The sequence below is a fragment of the Oncorhynchus clarkii genome, chromosome 6, assembly GCF_045791955.1.
Source record: "Oncorhynchus clarkii lewisi isolate Uvic-CL-2024 chromosome 6, UVic_Ocla_1.0, whole genome shotgun sequence".
NCBI classification, from domain to species: Eukaryota; Metazoa; Chordata; class Actinopteri; order Salmoniformes; family Salmonidae; genus Oncorhynchus; species Oncorhynchus clarkii.
In genome coordinates this window covers 90,400,962-90,424,045 of record NC_092152.1, presented here as the reverse complement: position 1 = coordinate 90,424,045, position 23,084 = coordinate 90,400,962, and the positions used below count along the sequence as shown (strand labels likewise).

The 23,084-nt window shown below is 47.2% G+C and overlaps 2 protein-coding genes across 3 annotated transcripts in view; one reads left to right on the top strand and one right to left on the bottom strand.

Moving 5' to 3' along the window:
* LOC139411798 (uncharacterized) overlaps positions 1-9,825 on the top strand; it is a 14,712-nt gene extending 4,887 nt beyond the window's left edge. The window contains exons 3-6 of one of the 2 annotated variants that reach the window (XM_071158545.1): positions 3,273-3,351; positions 7,124-7,355; positions 8,478-9,015; positions 9,070-9,825. In XM_071158545.1, coding sequence (XP_071014646.1) covers positions 3,273-3,351; positions 7,124-7,355; positions 8,478-9,015; positions 9,070-9,095 — 875 coding nt within the window. In that variant the 3' untranslated portion in view covers positions 9,096-9,825. Of the gene's footprint in view, positions 1-3,272; positions 3,352-7,123; positions 7,356-8,477 lie in introns of both variants that reach the window. The other variant, XM_071158544.1, reaches the window with a different exon arrangement.
* Positions 9,826-14,876: 5,051 nt separating this feature from the next.
* Positions 14,877-23,084, bottom strand: part of LOC139411797 (probable E3 ubiquitin-protein ligase HERC1) — a 287,754-nt gene continuing 279,546 nt past the window's right edge. The window contains exons 82-84 of the mRNA XM_071158543.1: positions 20,408-20,533; positions 16,094-16,273; positions 14,877-15,122 (exon numbers count right to left, since the gene is read on the bottom strand). Of these exons, the coding sequence (XP_071014644.1) occupies positions 14,937-15,122; positions 16,094-16,273; positions 20,408-20,533 (492 nt within the window). The 3' untranslated portion in view covers positions 14,877-14,936. The remainder of the gene's footprint in view (positions 15,123-16,093; positions 16,274-20,407; positions 20,534-23,084) is intronic.

The window sequence follows — 23,084 nt, the reverse complement described above, 5'->3', positions numbered from 1 at the left end:
GAGAGAGGTAGAGAGAGAGCAGACAGAGACAGAGGTAGAGAGAGGTAGAGAGAGAGGTAGAGACAGAGGTAGAGACAGAGGTAGAGAGAGGTAGAGAGAGGTAGAGACAGAGGTAGAGACAGAGGTAGAGACAGAGGTAGAGACAGAGGTAGAGACAGAGGTAGAGACAGGTAGAGAGAGAGGTAGAGAGACAGAGAGAGACAGAGAGAGAGGGGTAGAGGGAGAGACAGAGAGAGATGTAGAGGGAGAGAGAGAGAGTGAAAGAGGGAGACAGAGGTAGAGAAAGAGAGGTAGAGAAAGAGAGAGCGAGACAGACAGAGGTAGAGAGAGCGAGAGGTAGAGAGGTAGAGAGAGAGAGAGGTAGAAAAAGAGAGAGGTAGAGAGACAGAGAGAGAGGTAGAGAGGGAGAGGCAGAGAGAGATGTAGAGGGAGAGACAGAGAGAGAGAGAGAGAGAGACAGAGGTAGAGAGAGAGAGGTAAAGAGAGAGAGAGAGAGAGAGAGGTAAAAGAGAGAGCGAGACAGGTAGAGAGAGTGCGATGAAGAGAGAGAGGGGTTCAGAGAGATAAAAGGCTTGATCAAACACAGGAAGACTGTTGCCACCCACTATTACCCAGATATGCTGTACCCAGTGGCTTCAGAGTGTCTGTTGTAGTGCTGTGTGGGCCAGGTTAGGTAGATATTGTAGAGCCTGTTGTAGTGCTGTGTGGGCCAGGTTAGGTAGATATTGTAGAGCCTGTTGTAGTGCTGTGTGGGCCAGGTTAGGTACATATTGTAGAGCCTGTTGTAGTGCTGTGTGGGCCAGGTTAGGTAGATATTGTAGAGCCTGTTGTAGTGCTGTGTGGGCCAGGTTAGTTAGATATTGTAGAGCCTGTTGTAGTGCTGTGTGGGCCAGGTTAGGTAGATATTGTAGAGCCTGTTGTAGTGCTGTGTGGGCCAGGTTAGGTAGATATTGTAGAGCCTGTTGTAGTGCTGTGTGGGCCAGGTTAGGTAGATATTGTAGAGCCTGTTGTAGTGCTGTGTGGGCCAGGTTAGGTAGATATTGTAGAGCCTGTTGTAGTGCTGTGTGGGCCAGGTTAGGTAGATATTGTAGAGCCTGTTGTAGTGTTTTGTGGGCCAGGTTAGGTAGATATTGTAGAGCCTGTTGTAGTGCTGTGTGGGCCAGGTTAGGTAGATATTGTAGAGCCTGTTGTAGTGCTGTGTGGGCCAGGTTAGGTAGATACAGAGTACCTGTTGTAGTGCTGTGTGGGCCAGGTTAGGTAGATATTGTAGAGGCTGTTGTAGTGCTGTGTGGGCCAGGTTAGTTAGATATTGTAGAGCCTGTTGTAGTGCTGTGTGGGCCAGGTTATGTAGATATTGTAGAGCCTGTTGTAGTGCTGTGTGGGCCAGGTTAGGTATATATTGTAGTGTCTGTTGTAGTGCTGTGTGGGCCAGGTTAGGTAGATATTGTAGAGCCTGTTGTAGTGCTGTGTGGGCCAGGTTAGGTAGATATTGTAGAGCCTGTTGTAGTGCTGTGTGGGCCAGGTTAGGTAGATATTGTAGAGCCTGTTGTAGTGCTGTGTGGGCCAGGTTAGGTAGATATTGTAGAGCCTGTTGTAGTGCTGTGTGGGACAGGTTAGATAGATACAGAGTGTCTGTTGTAGTTCTGTGTGGGCCAGGTTAGGTAGCTACAGAGTGTCTGTTGTAGTTCTGTGTGGGCCAGGTTAGGTAGATATTGTAGAGCCTGTTGTAGTGCTGTGTGGGCCAGGTTAAGTAGATATGGTAGAGCCTGTTGTAGTGCTGTGTGGGCCAGGTTAGGTAGATATTGTAGAGCCTGTCGTAGTGCTGTGTGGGCCAGGTTAGGTAGATACAGAGTGCCTGTTGTAGTGCTGTGTGGGCCAGGTTAGGTAGATATTGTAGAGTCTGTTGTAGTGCTGTGTGGGCCAGGTTAGGTAGATATGGTAGAGCCTGTTGTAGTGCTGTGTGGGCCAGGTTAGGTAGATATTGTAGAGCCTGTTGTAGTGCTGTGTGGGCCAGGTTAGGTAGATATTGTAGAGCCTGTTGTAGTGCTGTGTGAGCCAGGTTAGATAGATACAGAGTGTCTGTTGTAGTGCTGTGTGGGCCAGGTTAGGTAGATATTGTAGAGCCTGTTGTAGTGCTGTGTGGGCCACGTTAGGTAGATACAGAGTGACTGTTGTAGTGCTGTGTGGGCCAGGTTATGTAGATATTGTAGAGCCTGTTGTAGTGCTGTGTGGGCCAGGTTAGGTAGATATTGTAGAGCCTGTTGTAGTGCTGTGTGGGCCAAGTTAGGTAGATAATGTAGAGCTACAGAGTGCCAGGGAATTAGTTGATCAGATGAGGAGGCGGAGTCAGAGTGCCAGGGATTTAGTGGATCAGATGAGGAGGCGGAGTCAGAGTGCCAGGGGTTTAGTGGATCAGATGAGGAGGCGGAGTCAGAGGGCCAGGGGTTTAGTGGATCAGATGAGGAGGCGGAGTCAGAGTACCAGGGATTTAGTGGATCAGATGAGGAGGCGGAGTCAGAGTGCCAGGGGTTTAGTGGATCAGATGAGGAGGCGGAGTCAGAGTGCCAGGGGTTTAGTGGATCAGATGAGGAGGCGGAGTCAGAGTGCCAGGGGTTTAGTGGATCAGATGAGGAGGCGGAGTCAGAGTGCCAGGGGTTTAGTGGATCAGATGAGGAGGCGGAGTCAGAGTGCCAGGGGTTTAGTGGATCAGATGAGGAGGCGGAGTCAGAGTGCCAGGGGTTTAGTGGATCAGATGAGGAGGCGGAGTCAGAGTGCCAGGGGTTTAGTGGATCAGATGAGGAGGCAGAGTCAGAGTGCCAGGGGTTTAGTGGATCAGATGAGGAGGCAGAGTCAGAGTGCCAGGGGTTTAGTGGATCAGATGAGGAGGCGGAGTCAGAGTGCCACCAGGGATTTAGTGGATCAGATGAGGAGGCGGAGTCAGAGTGCCAGGGGTTTAGTGGATCAGATGAGGAGGCGGAGTCAGAGTGCCACCAGGGGTTTAGTGGATCAGATGAGGAGGCGGAGTCAGAGTGACACCAGGGTGTCTCAACGTCTTTTTTGAACCAAGGACTGACATTTTAAATAGGTCGCTTAGCAAACCAGCAGTTCTTTAAGAACGGAGTTGGAACAGACTCACTGTCTGTCTCTTTTCCTTATACAGCTTTACTTCTAAATAGGTCACTTAGCAAACCAGCAGTTCTTTCAAACTCATATTCTCTCTCTTGTGGCCTTGCTCATGATAACTTTTCCCTGTCTGTCCGTCTGTCTTCCAGGTCTTAGCCGTTTCCAGGAGAGCGTTGCTATGGACCGGATCCAGAGAATAATGGGAGTCCTCCAGAACCCAAACATGAGGTAAATATCCCCTCTCCTCCTCTCCGTCTCTGTCCCCAACTCTCACCACACCACATGGAACAATAACTAGAGCCCGGAGTTTACAGCCAGACTCCATTAGTTCTGTTCTACTGTCTGTTCTCCTCTCCTCTCCCTCCAGTAGCTCCTGTCTGTTCTCCTCTCCCTACAGTAGTTCCTGTCTGTTCTCATCTCCTCTCCCTACAGTAGTTCCTGTCTGTTGTCCTCTCCCTCCCTACAGTAGTTCCTGTCTGTTCTCCTCTCCTCTCCCTACAGTAGTTCCTGTCTGTTCTCCTCTCCTCTCCCTACAGTAGTTCCTGTCTGTTCTCCTCTCCTCTCCCTACAGTAGTTCCTGTCTGTTCTCCTCTCCTCTCCCTACAGTAGTTCCTGTCTGTTCTCCTCTCCTCTCCCTACAGTGGTTCCTGTCTGTTCTCCTCTCCCTCCCTGCAGTAGTTCCTGTCTGTTCTCCCCTCCCTACAGTAGTTACTGTCTGTTCTCCTCTCCCTACAGTAGTTCCTGTCTGATACCCAGACTAAAAGACCAAAGAGCGAGGCAGAGGCAGAAGAACAGTGGTCAGGGTGATCTAGATACCCAAACTAAAAGGATCAAAGAGAGAGCGAGGCAGAAGAACAGTGGTCAGGGTGATCTAGATACCCAGAGGGACCAGCTACAGACATGTCTCGGTTTTAGTCAGCTGACTGGTTGGTACCTGTGGTGGAGTCACCATGAACTATTAGCACACATGAGGCTAACGGGACTTTAACCCACTGTTATGTGGGCACGGGTGTAATCTGTATGATAACGGGACTTTAACCCACTATTATGTGGGTAGGGGTGTAATCTGTATGATAATGGGATTTTAACCCACTATTATGTGGGTAGGGGTGTAATCTGTATGATAACGGGACTTTAACCCACTGTTATGTGGGCACGGGTGTAATCTGTATGATAATTGGACTTTACCCCACTGTTATGTGGGCAAGGGTGTAATCTGTATGATAACGGGACTTTAACCCACTGTTATGTGGACACGGGTGTAATCTGTATGTGATGCTAACGGGACTTTAACCCACTGTTATGTGGGCAGGGGTGTAATCTGTATGATAACGGGACTTTAACCCACTGTTATGTGGGTAGGGGTGTAATCTGTATGATAACGGGACTTTAACCCACTGTTATGTGGGTAGGGGTGTAATCTGTATGATAACGGGACTTTAACCCACTGTTATGTGGGTAGGGGTGTAATCTGTATGATAACGGGACTTTAACCCACTGTTATGTGGGCACGGGTGTAATCTGTAGGCTAACGGGACTTTAACCCACTGTTATGTGGGCACGGGTGTAATCTGTATGTGATGCTAACGGGACTTTAAACCACTGTTATGTGGGCATGGGTGTAATCTGTATGATAACGGGACTTTAACCCACTGTTATGTGGGCAGGGGTGTAATCTGTATGATAACGGGACTTTAACCCACTGTTATGTGGGCAGGGGTGTAATCTGTATGTGATGCTAACGGGACTTTAAACCACTGTTATGTGGGCAGGGGTGTAATCTGTATGTGATGCTTACGGGACTTTAACACACTGTTATGTGGGCAGGGGTGTAATCTGTATGATAACGGGACTTTAAACCACTGTTATGTGGGCAGGGGTGTAATCTGTATGTGTGTGAGGAGGAATCAGACCACATGTAGAGCAGCTCACAGCAGGTGACTTCTCATTATGGAACCCAGAATAATCTGAACCCACTACAGAGAAGATAAGGAGGAGGGAAGGGGAGGCAGATGAGAGGAGGAGGAAATGGGAGGCAGAGGAGAGGAGGAGGAGGAGGGAAGGGGAGACAGATGAGAGGAGGAGGAGGAAGAGGAGAGGAGGAGGATGAGGAGAGGAGGAGGAGGGAAGGGGAGGCAGATGAGAGGAGGAGGAGGAGGGAAGGGTAGGCAGATGAGAGGAGGAGGAGGAGAGGGGGAGGAAATGGGAGGCAGAGGAGAGGAGGAGGAAGAGGGAAGGGGAGACAGATGAGAGGAGGAGGAGGAAGAGGAGAGGAGGAGGATGAGGGAAGGGGAGGCAGATGAGAGGAGGAGGAGGAGGGAAGGGTAGGCAGATGAGAGGAGGAGGAGGAGGAGGAGGGAAGGGGAGGCAGAGGAGAGGAGGAGGAGGAGGGAAGGGGAGGCAGATGAGAGGAGGAGGAGGAAGAGGAGAGGAGGAGGAGGAGGGAAGGGGAGGCAGATGAGAGGAGGAGGAAGAGGAGAGGAGGAGGAGGAGGAGGGAAGGGGAGGCAGATGAGAGGAGGAGGGAAGGGGAGGCAGATGAGAGGAGGAGGAGGAGAGGAGGAGGAGGGAAGGGGAGGCAGATGAGAGGAGGAGGAGGAGGAGGAGGAGGAGGAGGAGGAGGAGAAGGATGAATAGGCAAGACGAAAGAGATAGAGAGGGGGGAGGGGGTGTTGGTGAAACAGTGTTAAATCCCACTGGCTGCTTAAAGCAGCAGAGCACACACACACACACACACACACACACACACACTGAGCGAGGCCACTACGGGGCGATAGATAGGCAGTCGAACGGCCTCGAGGCTTACTGACTATTTATAGCGGTGAATGGAAGGAACAGGGTCCCTCCCTCCTTCCCTCCATCCCTCCCTCCCTCCCTCCCTCCCTCGCTCGCTTGCTCCCTCCCTCGCTCCCTCCCTCCCCCGCACGCTGCCACGTGTGGACAGGATCATGCAGCGTGTGTGACTGACTATACAGCAGCATAGCTGCTCAGACACTCAAGCAGGCAACAAGCAGGCAGCAAGCAGGCAGCAAGCAGGCAACAAGCAGGCAGCAAGCAGGCAACAAGCAGGCAGCAAGCAGGCAACAAGCAGGCAACAAGCAGGCAACAAGCAGGCAGCAAGCAGGCAACAAGCAGGCAACAAGCAGGCAGCAAGCAGGCAACAAGCAGGCAGCAAGCAGGTAGCAAGCAGGCAGCAAGCAGGCAACAAGCAGGCAACAAGCAGGCAGCAAGCAGCCAGCAAATAGGCAACAAGCAGTCAGCAAGCAGGCAACAAGCAGGCAGCAAGCAGGCAACAAGCAGGCAACATGCAGGCAACAAGCAGGCAGCAAGCAGGCAGCAAGCAGGCAACAAGCAGGCAGCAAGCAGGCAGCAAGCAGGTAGCAAGCAGGCAGCAAGCAGGCAACAAGCAGGCAGCAAGCAGGCAGCACACAGCATCACGTCACATTTCTCCTGTAGAGCTAAACATGCCCAGGTCAGAGGCAGAATGTACAGATGGGATCAGTGGAGGTTTGGAACGGACACAGACATGACAACATGCTGAACCTGTTTATTCAATGACATTTATGTCATCACCAACTCTCACTCCGTTTGCCTCCCAAATGGCACCCTGGACAAAAGTAGTGCCCTATATAGGGAATAGGGCTCTGGTCTATAGTAGTGTACTATATAGGGAATAGGCCTCTGGTTTATAGTAGTGTACTAGAACCCTGTTCTATTATGTGTTCTGTGTTCTAAACCCTGTTCTGTTATCTGTTCTGTGTTCTAAACCCTGTTCTATTATGTGTTCTGTGTTCTAAACCCTGTTCTAGTATGTGTGCTGTGTTCTAAACCCTGCTCTATTATGTGTTCTGTGTTCTAAACCCTGTTCTATTATGTGTTCTGTGTTCTAAACCCTGTTCTTTTATGTGTTCTGTGTTCTAAACTCAGTTATTTTCTCTGTTCTGTGTTCTATTCTCTTTTCTGTGTTCTAAATCTTGGTATGTTCTGTGTTCTGTTTGTAGTGAGCGCTACGTCAGTGTGATCCTGAAGATGGAAGCGATGCTCCATAGCTGGTTTCCTCAAGTCAGAGCCCACCCAGACCCAGGCCCAGGCCCAGACCCAGACCCAGACCCAGGCCCAGGCCCAGACTCAGGCCCAGACCCAGACCCAGACCCAGGCCCAGGCCCAGACTCAGACCCAGACCAGCACAATGACAGCCAGGAAGAGCACCACACTCCAGCTAAGAGACACAAGGTAAAGGTCTTTAACAGTGAGGTTTGATGAAAGACTGCTCCAATATTGACACCAGCATACCACTTAGAATGGTAGAATGCATGTCCAGAACACTGCTACATCGTATGTGGTAGCTATGCTAGTAGGAAGATAGGAGAGCAGCCACTTTCAGTGCAGTTCGGAACGCAACCCTACAGGTAGGAGTTGAGGGAGGAAGGGAGGGAGGAAGGGAGGGAGGGAGGAGAGGAGCCCATCATATCCATTATCCTGAGAATAGCAGGAAGAGGACAGAGCAGGTTTTACAATCTATCTCTACAGGAGAGGAATTATAGAGGTGTCATTTTACATAAGACAATGGACTGAGAACAACAGAGGAATGTCTTAGAGGACAGGTAGAGGTCTGGAAGAGGAGGAGAGAAGGGAGGAGGAGTAGAGGGAGGAAGAGAGAAGGGAGGAGGAGAGAAGGGAGTAGAGGGGAAGGGAGGAGAGGGGAAGGGAGGAGGAGAGAAGGGAGGAGGAGAGAAGGGAGGAGAGGGGAAGGGAGGAGGAGAGAAAGGAGGAGGAGAGAAGGGAGGAGAGGGGAAGGGAGGAGGAGAGAAAGGAGGAGGAGAGAAGGGAGGAGGAGAGAAGGGAGGAGAAGAGAAGGGAGGAGGAGAGAAGGGAGGAGGAGAAAAGGGAGGAGGAGAGAAGGGAGGAAAGGAGAAGGGAAGAGGAGAGAAGGGAGGAGGAGATACGGGAGGAGAGGGGAAGGGAGGAGGAGAGCAGGGAGGAGAGGGGAAGGGAGGAGGAGAGAAGGGAGGAGAAGAGAAGGGAGGAGGAGTAGAGGGAAGGGAGGTGGATGAGGAGGTTAAGAAGTAGGAGAGGAGGAAAAACAAGGTTCCTAATTTTCCCCTCTCGTGCCAGACCGACTGTGTTCTGTTCTCTCCCCCTCAGAAGATGTTAGACAATTGAAGTTATGATGTCATCACTAGATAACACTCTGGAGTCTAGAATCCCATTAGAAAGCAGGAGACAGAATTCTACTCAGTCAGGATGTCATAATGTCTCTTAAGGAAGAGGGATATTCTACTATTCTTTGTAGTCAGTTCTTCATGGTGGACAAAGGGATACAAACCGAACCTATTCCGTTCTGACTCTCCACAGCAGTACCAGGCCCCAGCCCAGCCACCACCTCCAGCCTCTCCTCCCGTCGTCTCCCCCCCAGAGGGTGACCACCACCCAGCCCTGCGAGCCTCCGACGGACCCCTGCCCGGCTCCTTCCCCTACTCCTCTGCCACTCATCTCAAACGTCTCCACACCGCCCCCATCTGCTCCTCCGACACAGAGACAGAGACAGCCCAGCAAGAGCCACCGAGCCTGGTCAGACCCTCCATCGCCTGCTCCCTGGGATCCAACCGTCCAGCCGACGACCAGGAACAAACCCAAGACGACGCGGTCTCCTCCAGCACTGACCCCCAAGGGAGCACTGTGGACCCCCACGTCCAGACCCACCCTTACAGAGTCAGACCCCGAGCCCACCGACGAGGGCCTCCGTCGGGGAAGATCAGCTCGCCCTGCCTGGAGAGGCTGCTCCAGTCCAAGGAGAGCATCATCTCACCCAGAAACATGGGAGGTCATAGTCCGGGAGGTGGTGGGGAGAGCATCATCTCACCCAGAAACATGGGAGGTCAGAGTCCGGGAGGTGGTGGGGAGAGCATCATCTCACCCAGAGACATGGGAGGTCAGAGTCCGGGAGGTGGTGGGGAGAGCAGCCGTTCGTAACAGCTAGACTCAGACATGGTCCATGGAGGAGATAAGGACTGATCTGGGCACAGAGTTGACCCGGGAGAGACAGAGCTGTATCTTTCCACAACAGGCTCTCCAATACAGCAGGGGGCAAAGGTCGGTGTCTGAGCGGGACGTTGTCTCTTTAAGAGCTGTGTGTCATGTGATCCATCATGTGATCCAACTACGGTTGGTTTATCTGCAGTAAGACACTGAGACATGGAGGAGAGGAGATATATTATAGACCTGCAGTAAGACACTGAGACATGGAGGAGAGGAGACATATTATAGACCTGCAGTAAGACACAGAGACATGGAGGAGAGGAGACATATTATAGACCTGCAGTAAGACACAGAGACATGGAGGAGAGGAGACATATTATAGACCTGCAGTAAGACACTGAGACATGGAGGAGAGGAGACATATTATAGACCTGCAGTAAGACACTGAGACATGGAGGAGAGGAGATATATTATAGACCTGCAGTAAGACACAGAGACATGGAGGAGAGGAGACATATTATAGACCTGCAGTAAGACACTGAGACATGGAGGAGAGGAGACATATTATAGACCTGCAGTAAGACACAGAGACATGGAGGAGACATATTATAGACCTGCAGTAAGACACAGAGACATGGAGGAGACATATTATAGACCTGCAGTAAGACACAGAGACATGGAGGAGAGGAGACATATTATAGACCTGCAGTAAGACACAGAGACATGGAGGGCAGGAGATATATTATAGACCTGCAGTAAGACACAGAGACATGGAGGAGAGGAGACATATTATAGACCTGCAGTAAGACACTGAGACATGGAGGAGACATATTATAGACCTGCAGTAAGACACTGAGACATGGAGGAGACATATTATAGACCTGTAGTAAGACACTGAGACATGGAGGAGAGGAGACATAACAAACAAAACTAACCTTGGTTTTGTTTGTTATCTTGAGGACAGACAGAGAGAGAGAGGTGTAAAACAGAAAGGGTCTTGGGGAAAGGAGAGACACACATCTCCATCAATATCCTACATGCAGTAGCCTTGCTCATCACTTTCATTTGGTGCAGTTGAGTTGGACTTATCTGGACTGAGGAAGTTGAGTTGGACTTATCTGGCCTGAGGGAGTTGAGTTGGACTTATCTGGCCTGAGGGAGTTGAGTTGGACTTATCTGGCCTGAGGAAGTTGAGTTGGACTTATCTGGACTGAGGTAGTTGAGTTGAACTTATCTGGCCTGAGGGAGTTGAGTTGGACTTATCTGGCCTGAGGAAGTTGGACTTATCTGGCCTGAGGAAGTTGAGTTGGACTTATCTGGCCTGAGGGAGTTGAGTTGGACTTATCTGGCCTGAGGGAGTTGAGTTGGACTTATCTGGCCTGAGGAAGTTGGACTTATCTGGCCTGAGGAAGTTGAGTTTGACTTATCTGGCCTGAGGGAGTTGAGTTGGACTTATCTGGACTGAGGTAGTTGAGTTGGACTTATCTGGCCTGAGGAAGTTGAGTTGGACTTATCTGGCCTGAGGGAGTTGAGTTGGACTTATCTGGACTGAGGATGTTGAGTTGGACTTATCTGGACTGAGGTAGTTGAGTTGGACTTATCTGGCCTGAGGAAGTTGAGTTGGACTTATCTGGACTGAGGAAGTTGAGTTGTACTTATCTGGCCTGAGGAAGTTGGACTTATCTGGACTGAGGTAGTTGAGTTGTACTTATCTGGCCTGAGGAAGTTGGACTTATCTGGACTGAGGTAGTTGAGTTGTACTTATCTGGCCTGAGGAAGTTGGACTTATCTGGCCTGAGGTAGTTGAGTTATACTTATATGGCCTGAGGAAGTTGGACTTATCTGGCCTGAGGTAGTTGAGTTGGACTTATCTGGACTGAGGAAGTTGAGTTGTACTTATCTGGCCTGAGGAAGTTGGACTTATCTGGACTGAGGTAGTTGGACTTATCTGGCCTGAGGAAGTTGAGTTGGACTTATCTGGCCTGAGGAAGTTGAGTTGGACTTATCTGGACTGAGGTAGTTGAGTTGGACTTATCTGGCCTGAGGAAGTTGGACTTATCTGGCCTGAAGAAGTTGAGTTGGACTTATCTGGACTGAGGAAGTTGAGTTGGACTTATCTGGCCTGAGGAAGTTGGACTTATCTGGCCTGAGGAAGTTGGACTTATCTGGCCTGAGGAAGTTGAGTTGGACTTATCTGGCCTGAGGAAGTTGAGTTGGACTTATCTGGACTGAGGAAGTTGAGTTGTACTTATCTGGCCTGAGGAAGTTGAGTTGGACTTATCTGGACTGAGGGAGTTGAGTTAGACTTATCTGGCCTGAGGTAGTTGAGTTGGACTTATCTGGACTGAGGTAGTTGAGTTGGACTTATCTGGCCTGAGGAAGTTGAGTTGGACTTATCTGGACTGAGGAAGTTGAGTTGTACTTATCTGGCCTGAGGAAGTTGAGTTGGACTTATCTGGACTGAGGGAGTTGAGTTAGACTTATCTGGCCTGAGGAAGTTGAGGGTGATCAGATGGATAAATGGTTGGACTGGATAGCCTGGTTTCCCATCTGGGAACAAGAAGGGTCTTAAAAGCAGGAATAATAACAGGAACAATAACAGGAATACTGGGATATGGGCTCTCGTTATTCCGACAGCTGACAGAATGTGATTAGATCCCAAATGGCCCCCTGATATCCATCCTGGTAGAGGAGTATCCCATGTGAAAGGTAACTAACCACTCACTCAGCTCTGACAGTTGGACTCTTCCTTCATTCAGTCCACTTGTTTTTGTTAGTTGACACAATAGCGCGACCTCATGTTGACACCATGTCCACGTTGGACCATAGATAGGATCAACAACAACAACAACAACAACGAGACAACCTGACGTCAGCCATTCCACCTATCAGCTTGGCCCTGACACAACTCCCTGCTCCTCCTGTGTGACATGCCAAGGGTCACTGTGGAGACCTTGAACTACACCAAGAGAAGATTTATCTGGTCACCGGCAGACAGACAGACAGACAGTGCCTGTCAAGCATTTCACTTGGGCTGTAATGTGGTGAACTGAGAGAGATGGAGAGAGAGACAGACTATGAAGACAGAGAGAGACAGAGAGACTATGAAGACAGAGAGAGAGACAGACAGACAGAGAGACTATGAAGACAGAGAGAGAGACAGACTATGAAGACCGAGAGAGACAGACTATGAAGACAGAGAGAGAGACAGACTATGAAGACAGAGAGAGACAGAGAGACTATGAAGACAGAGAGAGAGTGACAGACTATGAAGACAGAGACAGACAGAGAGAGAGAGAGACAGTCTTCCATAGAGAGCCTTAGCTACAGAGTGAGGGACAATATAACAGCCCCAGTCCCTCCTACCAGCCATTTCCTGTTCTATCCAGTTAACCATTATCTCTGACAATCCTTCTACACACCAGATAATGGCTGGGTCCCCAATGGTGCCATTTGGGATGCAATCAATGTGGGAATCATATCTGACACCAGATACCATGTGATGTAAACAATATCTGACACCAGATACCATGTGATGTAAACAACAATATCTGACACCAGATACTAAATACCATGTGATGTAAACAACAATATCTGACACCAGATACTAGATAACATGTGATGTAAACAACAATATCTGACACCAGATACTAGATAACATGTGATGTAAACAACAATATCTGACACCAGATACCATGTGATGTAAACAACAATATCTGACACCAGATACTAGATAACATGTGATGTAAACAACAATATCTGACACCAGATACTAGATACCATGTGATGTAAACAACAATATCTGACACCAGATACTAGATAACATGTGATGTAAACAACAATATCTGACACCAGATACTAGATACCATGTGATGTAAACAACAATATCTGACACCAGATACTAGATAACATGTGATGTAAACAACAATATCTGACACCAGATACTAGATAACATGTGATGTAAACAACAATATCTGACACCAGATACTAGATACTATGTGATGTAAACAACAATATCTGACACCAGATACCATGTGATGTAAACAACAATATCTGACACCAGATATTAGATACTATGTGATGTAAACAACAATATCTGACACCAGATACCATGTGATGTAAACAACAATATCTGACACCAGATACTAGATACCATGTGATGTAAACAACAATATCTGACACCAGATACTAGATAACATGTGATGTAAACAACAATATCTGACACCAGATACTAGATACTATGTGATGTAAACAACAATATCTGACACCAGATACCATGTGATGTAAACAACAATATCTGACACCAGATACTAGATAATATGTGATGTAAACAACAATATCTGACACCAGATACTAGATACCATGTGATGTAAACAACAATATCTGACACCAGATACTAGATACCATGTGATGTAAACAACAATATCTGACACCAGATACTAGATAACATGTGATGTAAACAACAATATCTGACAACAGATACTAGATACTATGTGATGTAAACAACAATATCTGACACCAGATACCATGTGATGTAAACAACAATATCTGACACCAGATACTAGATACTATGTGATGTAAGCAACAATATCTGACACCAGATACCATGTGTAAACATCATCATCTGATTCTAAACTGGCTCATGTGTGAACAACATACGCATTGTTGAACAATGTCTTCTGACTCAAACGATGGGAAGGAGTTTTTTGTTTGTTTGTTTGTTGTGTAAATATATTTTTTGGGGGACAATGTTCCAAGGTAGATTTACTTTAACCTCCCTAAAAGGTGGCCTTTTGTGACGTTTTTTTTAATACTATAATAAAAAAATAAATGTGATGATATTTGTTTTCTACGAAACAAAGTGTTTCTCCATCAACGTTTTGTATTATAATGATATAATATTCTGATTTCACCTCGGTTTCATTTCTAAACCAACCACTTCCAAGACCCCGCTATTGATCACAGAATAAACTCAAGTCTGTTCTGAAGCATTTTATTGAGGTTCTTCTTTGTTCCTGCTTTAGGAAACCCAGCATTGGCAATTTAAAAAAAATGAAAACAAAAATAAATATGGATATTTAATGTAAAACATTTTTCCTAATGAAACATTATACACAATTGTACAACATCATTTTTAAAAAATGTTCTTCTTCACTTGGGGTGAATGAATACTCTTATACACATTTTCCCAACGGCTGAATAAACATACCTCCATGCTAAAAAGAAAACCCTGAAAGAAATGAAGCGATTAAAAAAAAAACCCCCAAAAAAATAATAATAATAATAATAATACTCAATGAACTGCTTCTTGGATTTTAAAATTTGCTTTAAAAAAACCCAAAAAACATTACTAATAAAAACCCTATTCGGTGAAAAATAAAAACATTGAATCAAATCCATCCATTTATGTCTTATGTGTTGAGAAACATGGAATATAATGGCGTGTTTAAAAGTGACCCGGGCCTTTTCCCGTACAGGTTAATGAACACTCTGTTGTTGCTGCTCTGGGACTTCCTACTGTAACGTTGATAACGGGCAACGAAGATGATGACGTCCTTCTGGGTTTCTGCTGTGTGCCGCTCTGTGAGAGGACAGTCTATATTCCATCCAGGCCCGGTCTTTCCTGGGTCTACGTTGTGTGTGTGTGTGTGTGTGTGTGTGTGTGTGTTTGGTGAGGGTCTGTGAGAGGAGAGGACAGTCTATATTCCATCCATGCCCGGTCTTTCCTGGGTCTTGTTGTGTGTGTGTGTGTGTGTGTGTGTGTGTGTGTGTGTGTGTGTGTGTGTGTGTGTGTGTGTGGTGACGGTGCATCTGGTCTGGGCAGACTGTGGTTGGTCAGTAGTCGGTGTCCGAGCCCTCAGCGTTGTCTACGTTGCGTGACAACATGTAGTTGTCCATGTCGATGGAGCGACAGTTGTTGATGGCGTAGCGGAGTCTCTCTGCCATCACCGTCTGGCTGGAGTAAGGAGGCAGACGCAGCTGGAAGAAACAGGTCTGGGAGGTCGGCAGGCTGTCATAGGGCTGTATGGGGGGGGGGGGGGGGGGTCAGAGAGAGACGGGGGGGGGGGGAGAGGGGGGGGGGGGACAGAGAGAGAGGGGGGGACAGAGAGAGAGGGGGGGTGGAACAGAGAGAGAGAGAGAGGGGGGGGGACAGAGAGAGAGGGGGGGTGGAACAGAGAGAGGTGGGGGAACAGAGAGAGGGGGGTGGAACAGAGAGAGGGGGGGTGGAACAGAGAGAGGTGGGGGAACAGAGAGAGGGGGGTGGAACAGAGAGAGGGGGGGTGGAACAGAGAGAGGGGTGGTAGAGAGAGGGAGGGTGGAACACAGAGAGAGAGGTGTTCATTACATCATCAACATTCTCTTGTAATGTATGTATCTTCTCCATTTAAATGTGTGTAGTTCTGTCTTTGAGCTGTTCTTCTATTGGCAGAGAAACGCACTGGCATTTAGACTGGGGGAACACACACTGGCATTTAGATTGGGGAAACACACACTGGCATTTAGACTGGGGGAACACACACTGGTATTTAGACTGGGGGAACACACACTGGCATTTAGACTGGGGGAACACACACTGGCATTTAGACTGGGGGAACACACACTGGCATTTAGATTGGGGGAACACACACTGACATTTAGACTGGGGGAACACACACTGGCATTTAGACTGGGGGAACACACACTGGCATTTAGACTGGGGGAACACACACTGGCATTTAGACTGGGGGAACACACATTGGCATTTAGACTGGGGGAACACACACACTGTCTGTATAGAATAATACAGACAGACAGACACAGGATGAGACAAACACTGTCTGTGTAGAATAATAAGATCAGCCCTAACCATGTGTAGTCTGGCCAACAGCTGATGTCGACCCCTGATCAGGGTTTGTGTGTGTGTGTGTGTGTGTTGTGTGTGTGTGTGTGTGTGTGTGTGTGTGTGTGTGTGTGTGTGTGTGTGTGTGTGTTGGCAGCGGTGGTTGTCTTACCCTGTCCACCTTCATGATCTGGAACCTCTGGGAGATGTCAGCTGTGTTGGCGGGCAGCCTGGACCGTCCCGAGACGAAGCGCATGAACAGAACCCTCTCCTCGTTGGAGAAGTCCTCTAGGGTCTGCCAGAACCACTGGACCTGAGTGTGATGCTCTTCTACCTCACGGTACCTCACAACCTGGAAATAACACAGACATTACCTCATGGTACCACACTACCTGTAATTAATACAGCCATTACCTCATGGTACCTCACTACCTGCAATTAACACAGCCATTAATACAGCCATTACCTCATGGTACCACACTACCTGTAATTAATACAGCCACTAATACAGCCATTACCTCATGGTACCACACTACCTGTAATTAATACAGCCACTAATACAGCCATTACCTCATGGTACCACACTACCTGTAATTAATACAGCCACTAATACAGCCATTACCTCATGGTACCACACTACCTGTAATTAATACAGCCATTAATACAGCCATTACCTCATGGTACCACACTACCTGTAATTAATACAGCCACTAATACAGCCATTACCTCATGGTACCACACTATCTGTAATTAATACAGCCATTACCTCATGGTACCACACTACCTGTAATTAATACAGCCATTACCTCACGGTACCACACTACCTGTAATTAATACAGCCATTAATACAGCCATTACCTCATGGTACCACACTATCTGTAATTAATACAGCCATTACCTCATGGTACCACACTACCTGTAATTAATACAGCCATTACCTCATGGTACCACACTACCTGTAATTAATACAGCCATTACCTCATGGTACCACACTACCTGTAATTAATACAGCCATTACCTCATGGTACCACACTACCTGTAATTAATACAGCCATTACCTCATGGTACCACACTACCTGTAATTAATACAGCCATTACCTCATGGTACCTCACTATCTGTAATTAATACAGCCATTACCTCATGGTACCTCACTACCTGTAATTATTACAGCCATTACCTCATGGTACCACACTACCTGTAATTAATACAGCCATTACCTCATGGTACCACACTACCTGTAATTAATACAGCCATTACCTCATGGTACCTCACTACCTGCAATTAATACAGCCATTACCTCATGGTACCACACTACCTGTAATTAATACAGCCATTACCTCATGGTACCTCACTACCTGCAATTAATACAGCCATTACCTCACGGTACCACACTACCTGTAATTAATACAGCCATTAATACAGCCATTACCTCACGGTACCTCACAACCTGGAAATAACACAGACATTACCTCATGGTACCACACTACCTGGAAATAACACAGACATTACCTCACGGTACCACACTACCTGTAATTAATACAGCCATTACCTCACGGTACCACACTACCTGTAATTAATACAGACATTACCTCACGGTACCACACTACCTGTAATTAATACAGCCATTACCTCACGGTACCACACTACCTGTAATTAATACAGCCATTACCTCACGGTACCACACTACCTGTAATTAATACAGCCATTAATACAGCCATTACCTCATGGTACCACACTACCTGTAATTAATACAGCCATTACCTCATGGTACCACACTACCTGTAATTAATACAGCCATTACCTCATGGTACCTCACTACCTGCAATTAACACAGCCATTAATACAGCCATTACCTCATGGTACCACACTACCTGTAATTAATACAGCCATTACCTCACGGTACCACACTACCTGTAATTAATACAGCCATTACCTCATGGTACCACACTACCTGCAATTAATACAGCCATTACCTCATGGTACCACACTACCTGTAATTAATACAGCCATTAATACAGCCATTACCTCATGGTACCACACTACCTGTAATTAATACAGCCATTACCTCATGGTACCACACTACCTGTAATTAATACAGCCATTACCTCACGGTACCACACTACTTGTAATTAATACAGCCATTACCTCATGGTACCACACTACCTGTAATTAATACAGCCATTACCTCATGGTACCTCACTACCTGCAATTAACACAGCCATTACCTCATGTACCACACTACCTGTAATTAATAAAGCCATTAATACAGCCATTACCTCATGGTACCACACTACCTGTAATTAATACAGCCACTAATACAGCCATTACCTCATGGTACCACACTACCTGCAATTAACACAGCCATTAATACAGCCATTACCTCATGGTACCACACTACCTGTAATTAATACAGCCATTACCTCATGGTACCACACTACCTGTAATTAATACAGCCATTACCTCATGGTACCTCACTACCTGCAATTAACACAGCCATTAATACAGCCATTACCTCATGGTACCACACTACCTGTAATTAATACAGCCACTAATACAGCCATTACCTCATGGTACCACACTACCTGTAATTAATACAGCCACTAATACAGCCATTACCTCATGGTACCACACTACCTGCAATTAACACAGCCATTAACACAGCCATTACCTCATGTACCACACTACCTGTAATTAATACAGCCATTAATACAGCCATTAATACAGCCATTACCTCATGGTACCACACTACCTGTAATTAATACAGCCATTACCTCACGGTACCACACTACCTGTAATTAATACAGCCATTACCTCATGTACCACACTACCTGTAATTAATACAGCCATTAATACAGCCATTAATACAGCCATTACCTCATGGTACCACACTACCTGTAATTAATACAGCCATTAATACAGCCATTACCTCATGGTACCACACTACCTGTAATTAATACAGCCATTCCCTCACGGTACCTCACTACCTGTAATTAATACAGCCATTACCTCATGGTACCACACTACCTGTAATTAATACAGCCATTACCTCATGGTACCTCACTACCTGCAATTAACACAGCCATTACCTCATGTACCACACTACCTGTAATTAATACAGCCACTAATACAGCCATTACCTCATGGTACCACACTACCTGTAATTAATACAGCCACTAATACAGCCATTACCTCATGGTACCACACTACCTGTAATTAATACAGCCACTTATACAGCCATTACCTCATGGTACCACACTACCTGCAATTAACACAGCCATTAATACAGCCATTACCTCATGGTACCACACTACCTGTAATTAATACAGCCATTACCTCATGGTACCACACTACCTGTAATTAATACAGCCATTACCTCATGGTACCTCACTACCTGCAATTAACACAGTCATTAATACAGCCATTACCTCATGGTACCACACTACCTGTAATTAATACAGCCACTAATACAGCCATTACCTCATGGTACCACACTACCTGTAATTAATACAGCCACTAATACAGCCATTACCTCATGGTACCACACTACCTGCAATTAACACAGCCATTAATACAGCCATTACCTCATGGTACCACACTACCTGTAATTAATACAGCCATTAATACAGCCATTACCTCATGGTACCACACTACCTGTAATTAATACAGCCATTACCTCACGGTACCACACTACCTGTAATTAATACAGCCATTACCTCATGGTACCACACTACCTGTAATTAATACAGCCATTCCCTCACGGTACCTCACTACCTGTAATTAATACAGCCATTACCTCATGGTACCACACTACCTGTAATTAATACAGCCACTAATACAGACATCAATACAAGAATCAGTCAGTCAATCAGTCAGTCAATCAATCAGTCAATCAATCAGCCAGTCAGTCAGTCAATCAGTCAGTCAGTCAGTCAGCCAATCATCACTTAGTCAATCAGTCAGTCAGTCAGTCAATCAGTCAGTCAGTCAGTCAATCAGTCAGGCAGTCAATCAGTCAGTCAATCAGTCAGTCAGTCAGCCAATCATCACTTAGTCAATCAGTCAGTCAGTCAGCCAATCATCACTTAGTCAGTCAGTCAGGCAGGCAGTCAGTCAGTCAGCCAATCATCACTTAGTCAGTCAGTCAGGCAGTCAGTCAGTCAGCCAATCATCACTTAGTCAATCAGTCAGTCAGCCAATCATCACTTAGTCAGTCAGGCAGTCAGTCAGTCAGACAATCATCACTTAGTCAGTCAGTCAGTCAGTCAGCCAGTCAGTCAGTCAGACAATCATCACTTAGTCAGTCAGTCAGGCAGTCAGTCTGTCAGCCAATCATCACTTAGTCAGTCAGTCAGTCAGTCAGCCTGTCAGCCAATCATCACTTAGTCAGTCAGTCAGTCAGTCAGTGCATATTGAAATCACTTTACAGCAAAACAATGAAATGAAAGAGATGAAAACAAACAGAAGACAGTAATAAAGTAATGAGACCTTCTTCAGCACGTCCACACTGATCTCTGGCATCCCACAAACCATCTGTTCCAGTTGTTTGGCTGTGAGGAGGGAGAGGAGAGGGACAGGGACGATCCAGGACATGCCTTCACGCACCACCGCCACCTGGGTGCGAGAAGGGGGGGGGGGGGGGGGATGGGGGAGAGAGAGAGAGGGATAGGGGGGAGAGAGAGGGATGTGGGAGAGAGAGGAATAGGGGAGGGAGAGAGAGAGAGGGAGCAAGAAAGAGAGGGGGGATCGAGAGGGATGGGAGAGAGGGATAAGGGGAGAGAGAGAGGGATAGTGAGGGGAGGGAGAGAGAGGGGGGAGAGAGAGGGATAGGGGGGAGAGAGAGGGATGGGGGAGAGAGAGGGAGAGGAATAGGGGAGGGACAGAGAAAGAGGGAGCAAGAGAGAGAGGGGGGATCGAGAGGGATGGGAGAGAGGGATAAGGGGAGAGAGAGAGGGATAGAGGGAGAGAGAGAGGGATAGGGAGGGGAGGGAGAGAGAGAGGGGGAGAGAGAGAGAGGGATAGGGGGGAGAGAGAGGGATGGGGGAGAGAGAGAGAGAGGAATAGGGAAGGGAGAGAGAGAGGGGGAGTGAGAGAGAGGGGGGGATCGAGAGGGATGGGTGAGAGGGATAAGGGGAGAGGGAGGGATAGAGGGAGAGAGAGAGAGAGGGGGAGAGAGAGAGAGGGATAGGGGAAGGAGAAAGACAGGGGAGAGAGACGGGGGGAGGGGAGATATGAAACAAGAGTTTCCAGTTGAGAGTTAAACACATAACTAACAGAGACATGTACTGTACTCTCACACCTTAGAGTCTTATACTTATAAATACAGTCTAGTTATAGTTATATACTGAACCATGATGTTTCTACCATTATAAATATAGTTGTTCCCATGCCAACCAAGCTGGGTGTTAAGATTACTTAGAAAAATTCCAGGCATGATTCTTCATCTTAAAACCAATTCAGAATTCAGCTTCTATTATAAAAGAGCGCAGTGCCTCTAGTCTTAATCGAATAATTCAATATATACATCTCAAGTTTCAGAGTGGAGGAGAGGTCTGCTGAGTTTCTGTCTGAAATGAAAAGCCCCGGGGCCATAGCCTAAGTGTAGTGCAGAGAGCTCGATAATGCCTCGTAGAGAAGACACCACGAAGAGGAAGGTCTAAAAGCAGCAGGTGGCCACGGTGTGTTAGTCATCACATCGCTGGAAGTTAATGAACTGCGGCAGACATGTAGAATCCACGGGAAATTAACAAAACATGAGACGATAGGACGACCAACAGCAGCTGTCAGACATGTAGAATCCACGGGAAATTAACAAAACATGAGGCGATAGGACGACCAACAGCCGCTGTCAGACATGTAGAATCCACTGGAAATTAACAAAACATGAGGACGATAGGACGACCAAACAGCCGCTGTCAGACATGTAGAATCCACGGGAAATTAACAAAACATGAGGACGATAGGACGACCAACAGCCGCTGTCAGACATGTAGAATCCACGGGAAATTAACAAAACATGAGGACGATAGGACGACCAACAGCCGCTGTCAGACATGTAGAATCCACGGGAAATTAACAAAACATGAGACGATAGGACGACCAACAGCCGCTATCAGACATGTAGAATCCACTGGAAATTAACAAAACATGAGGCGATAGGACGACCAACAGCCGCTGTCAGACATGTAGAATCCACGGGATATTAACAAAACATGAGACGATAGGACGACCAACAGCCGCTGTCAGACATGTAGAATCCACGGGAAATTAACAAAACATGAGGACGATAGGACGACCAACAGCCGCTGTCAGACATGTAGAATCCACGGGATATTAACAAAACATGAGGCGATAGGACGACCAACAGCCGCTGTCAGACATGTAGAATCTACGGGAAATTAACAAAACATGAGGACGATAGGACGACCAACAGCCGCTGTCAGACATGTAGAATCCACGGGAAATTAACAAAACATGAGGCGATAGGACGACCAACAGCAGCTGTCAGACATGTAGAATCCACGGGAAATTAACAAAACATGAGGCGATAGGACGACCAACAGCAGCTGTCAGACATGTAGAATCCACGGGAAATTAACAAAACATGAGGCGATAGGACGACCAACAGCCGCTGTCAGACATGTAGAATCCACTGGAAATTAACAAAACATGAGGACGATAGGACGACCAACAGCCGCTGTCAGACATGTAGAATCCACTGGAAATTGACAAAACATGAGGCGATAGGATGACCAACAGCCGCTGTCAGACATGTAGAATCCACTGGAAATTAACAAAACATGAGGCGATAGGACGACCAACAGCCGCTGTCAGACATGTAGAATCCACTGGAAATTAACAAAACATGAGGACGATAGGACGACCAACAGCCGCTGTCAGACAGGTAGAATCCACTGGAAATTAACAAAACATGAGGCGATAGGACGACCAACAGCCGCTGTCAGACATGTAGAATCCACTGGAAATTAACAAAACATGAGACGATAGGACGACCAACAGCCGCTGTCAGACATGTAGAATCCACGGGAAATTAACAAAACATGAGGCGATAGGACGACCAACAGCCGCTGTCAGACATGTAGAATCCACGGGAAATTAACAAAACATGAGGCGATAGGACGACCAACAGCCGCTGTCAGACATG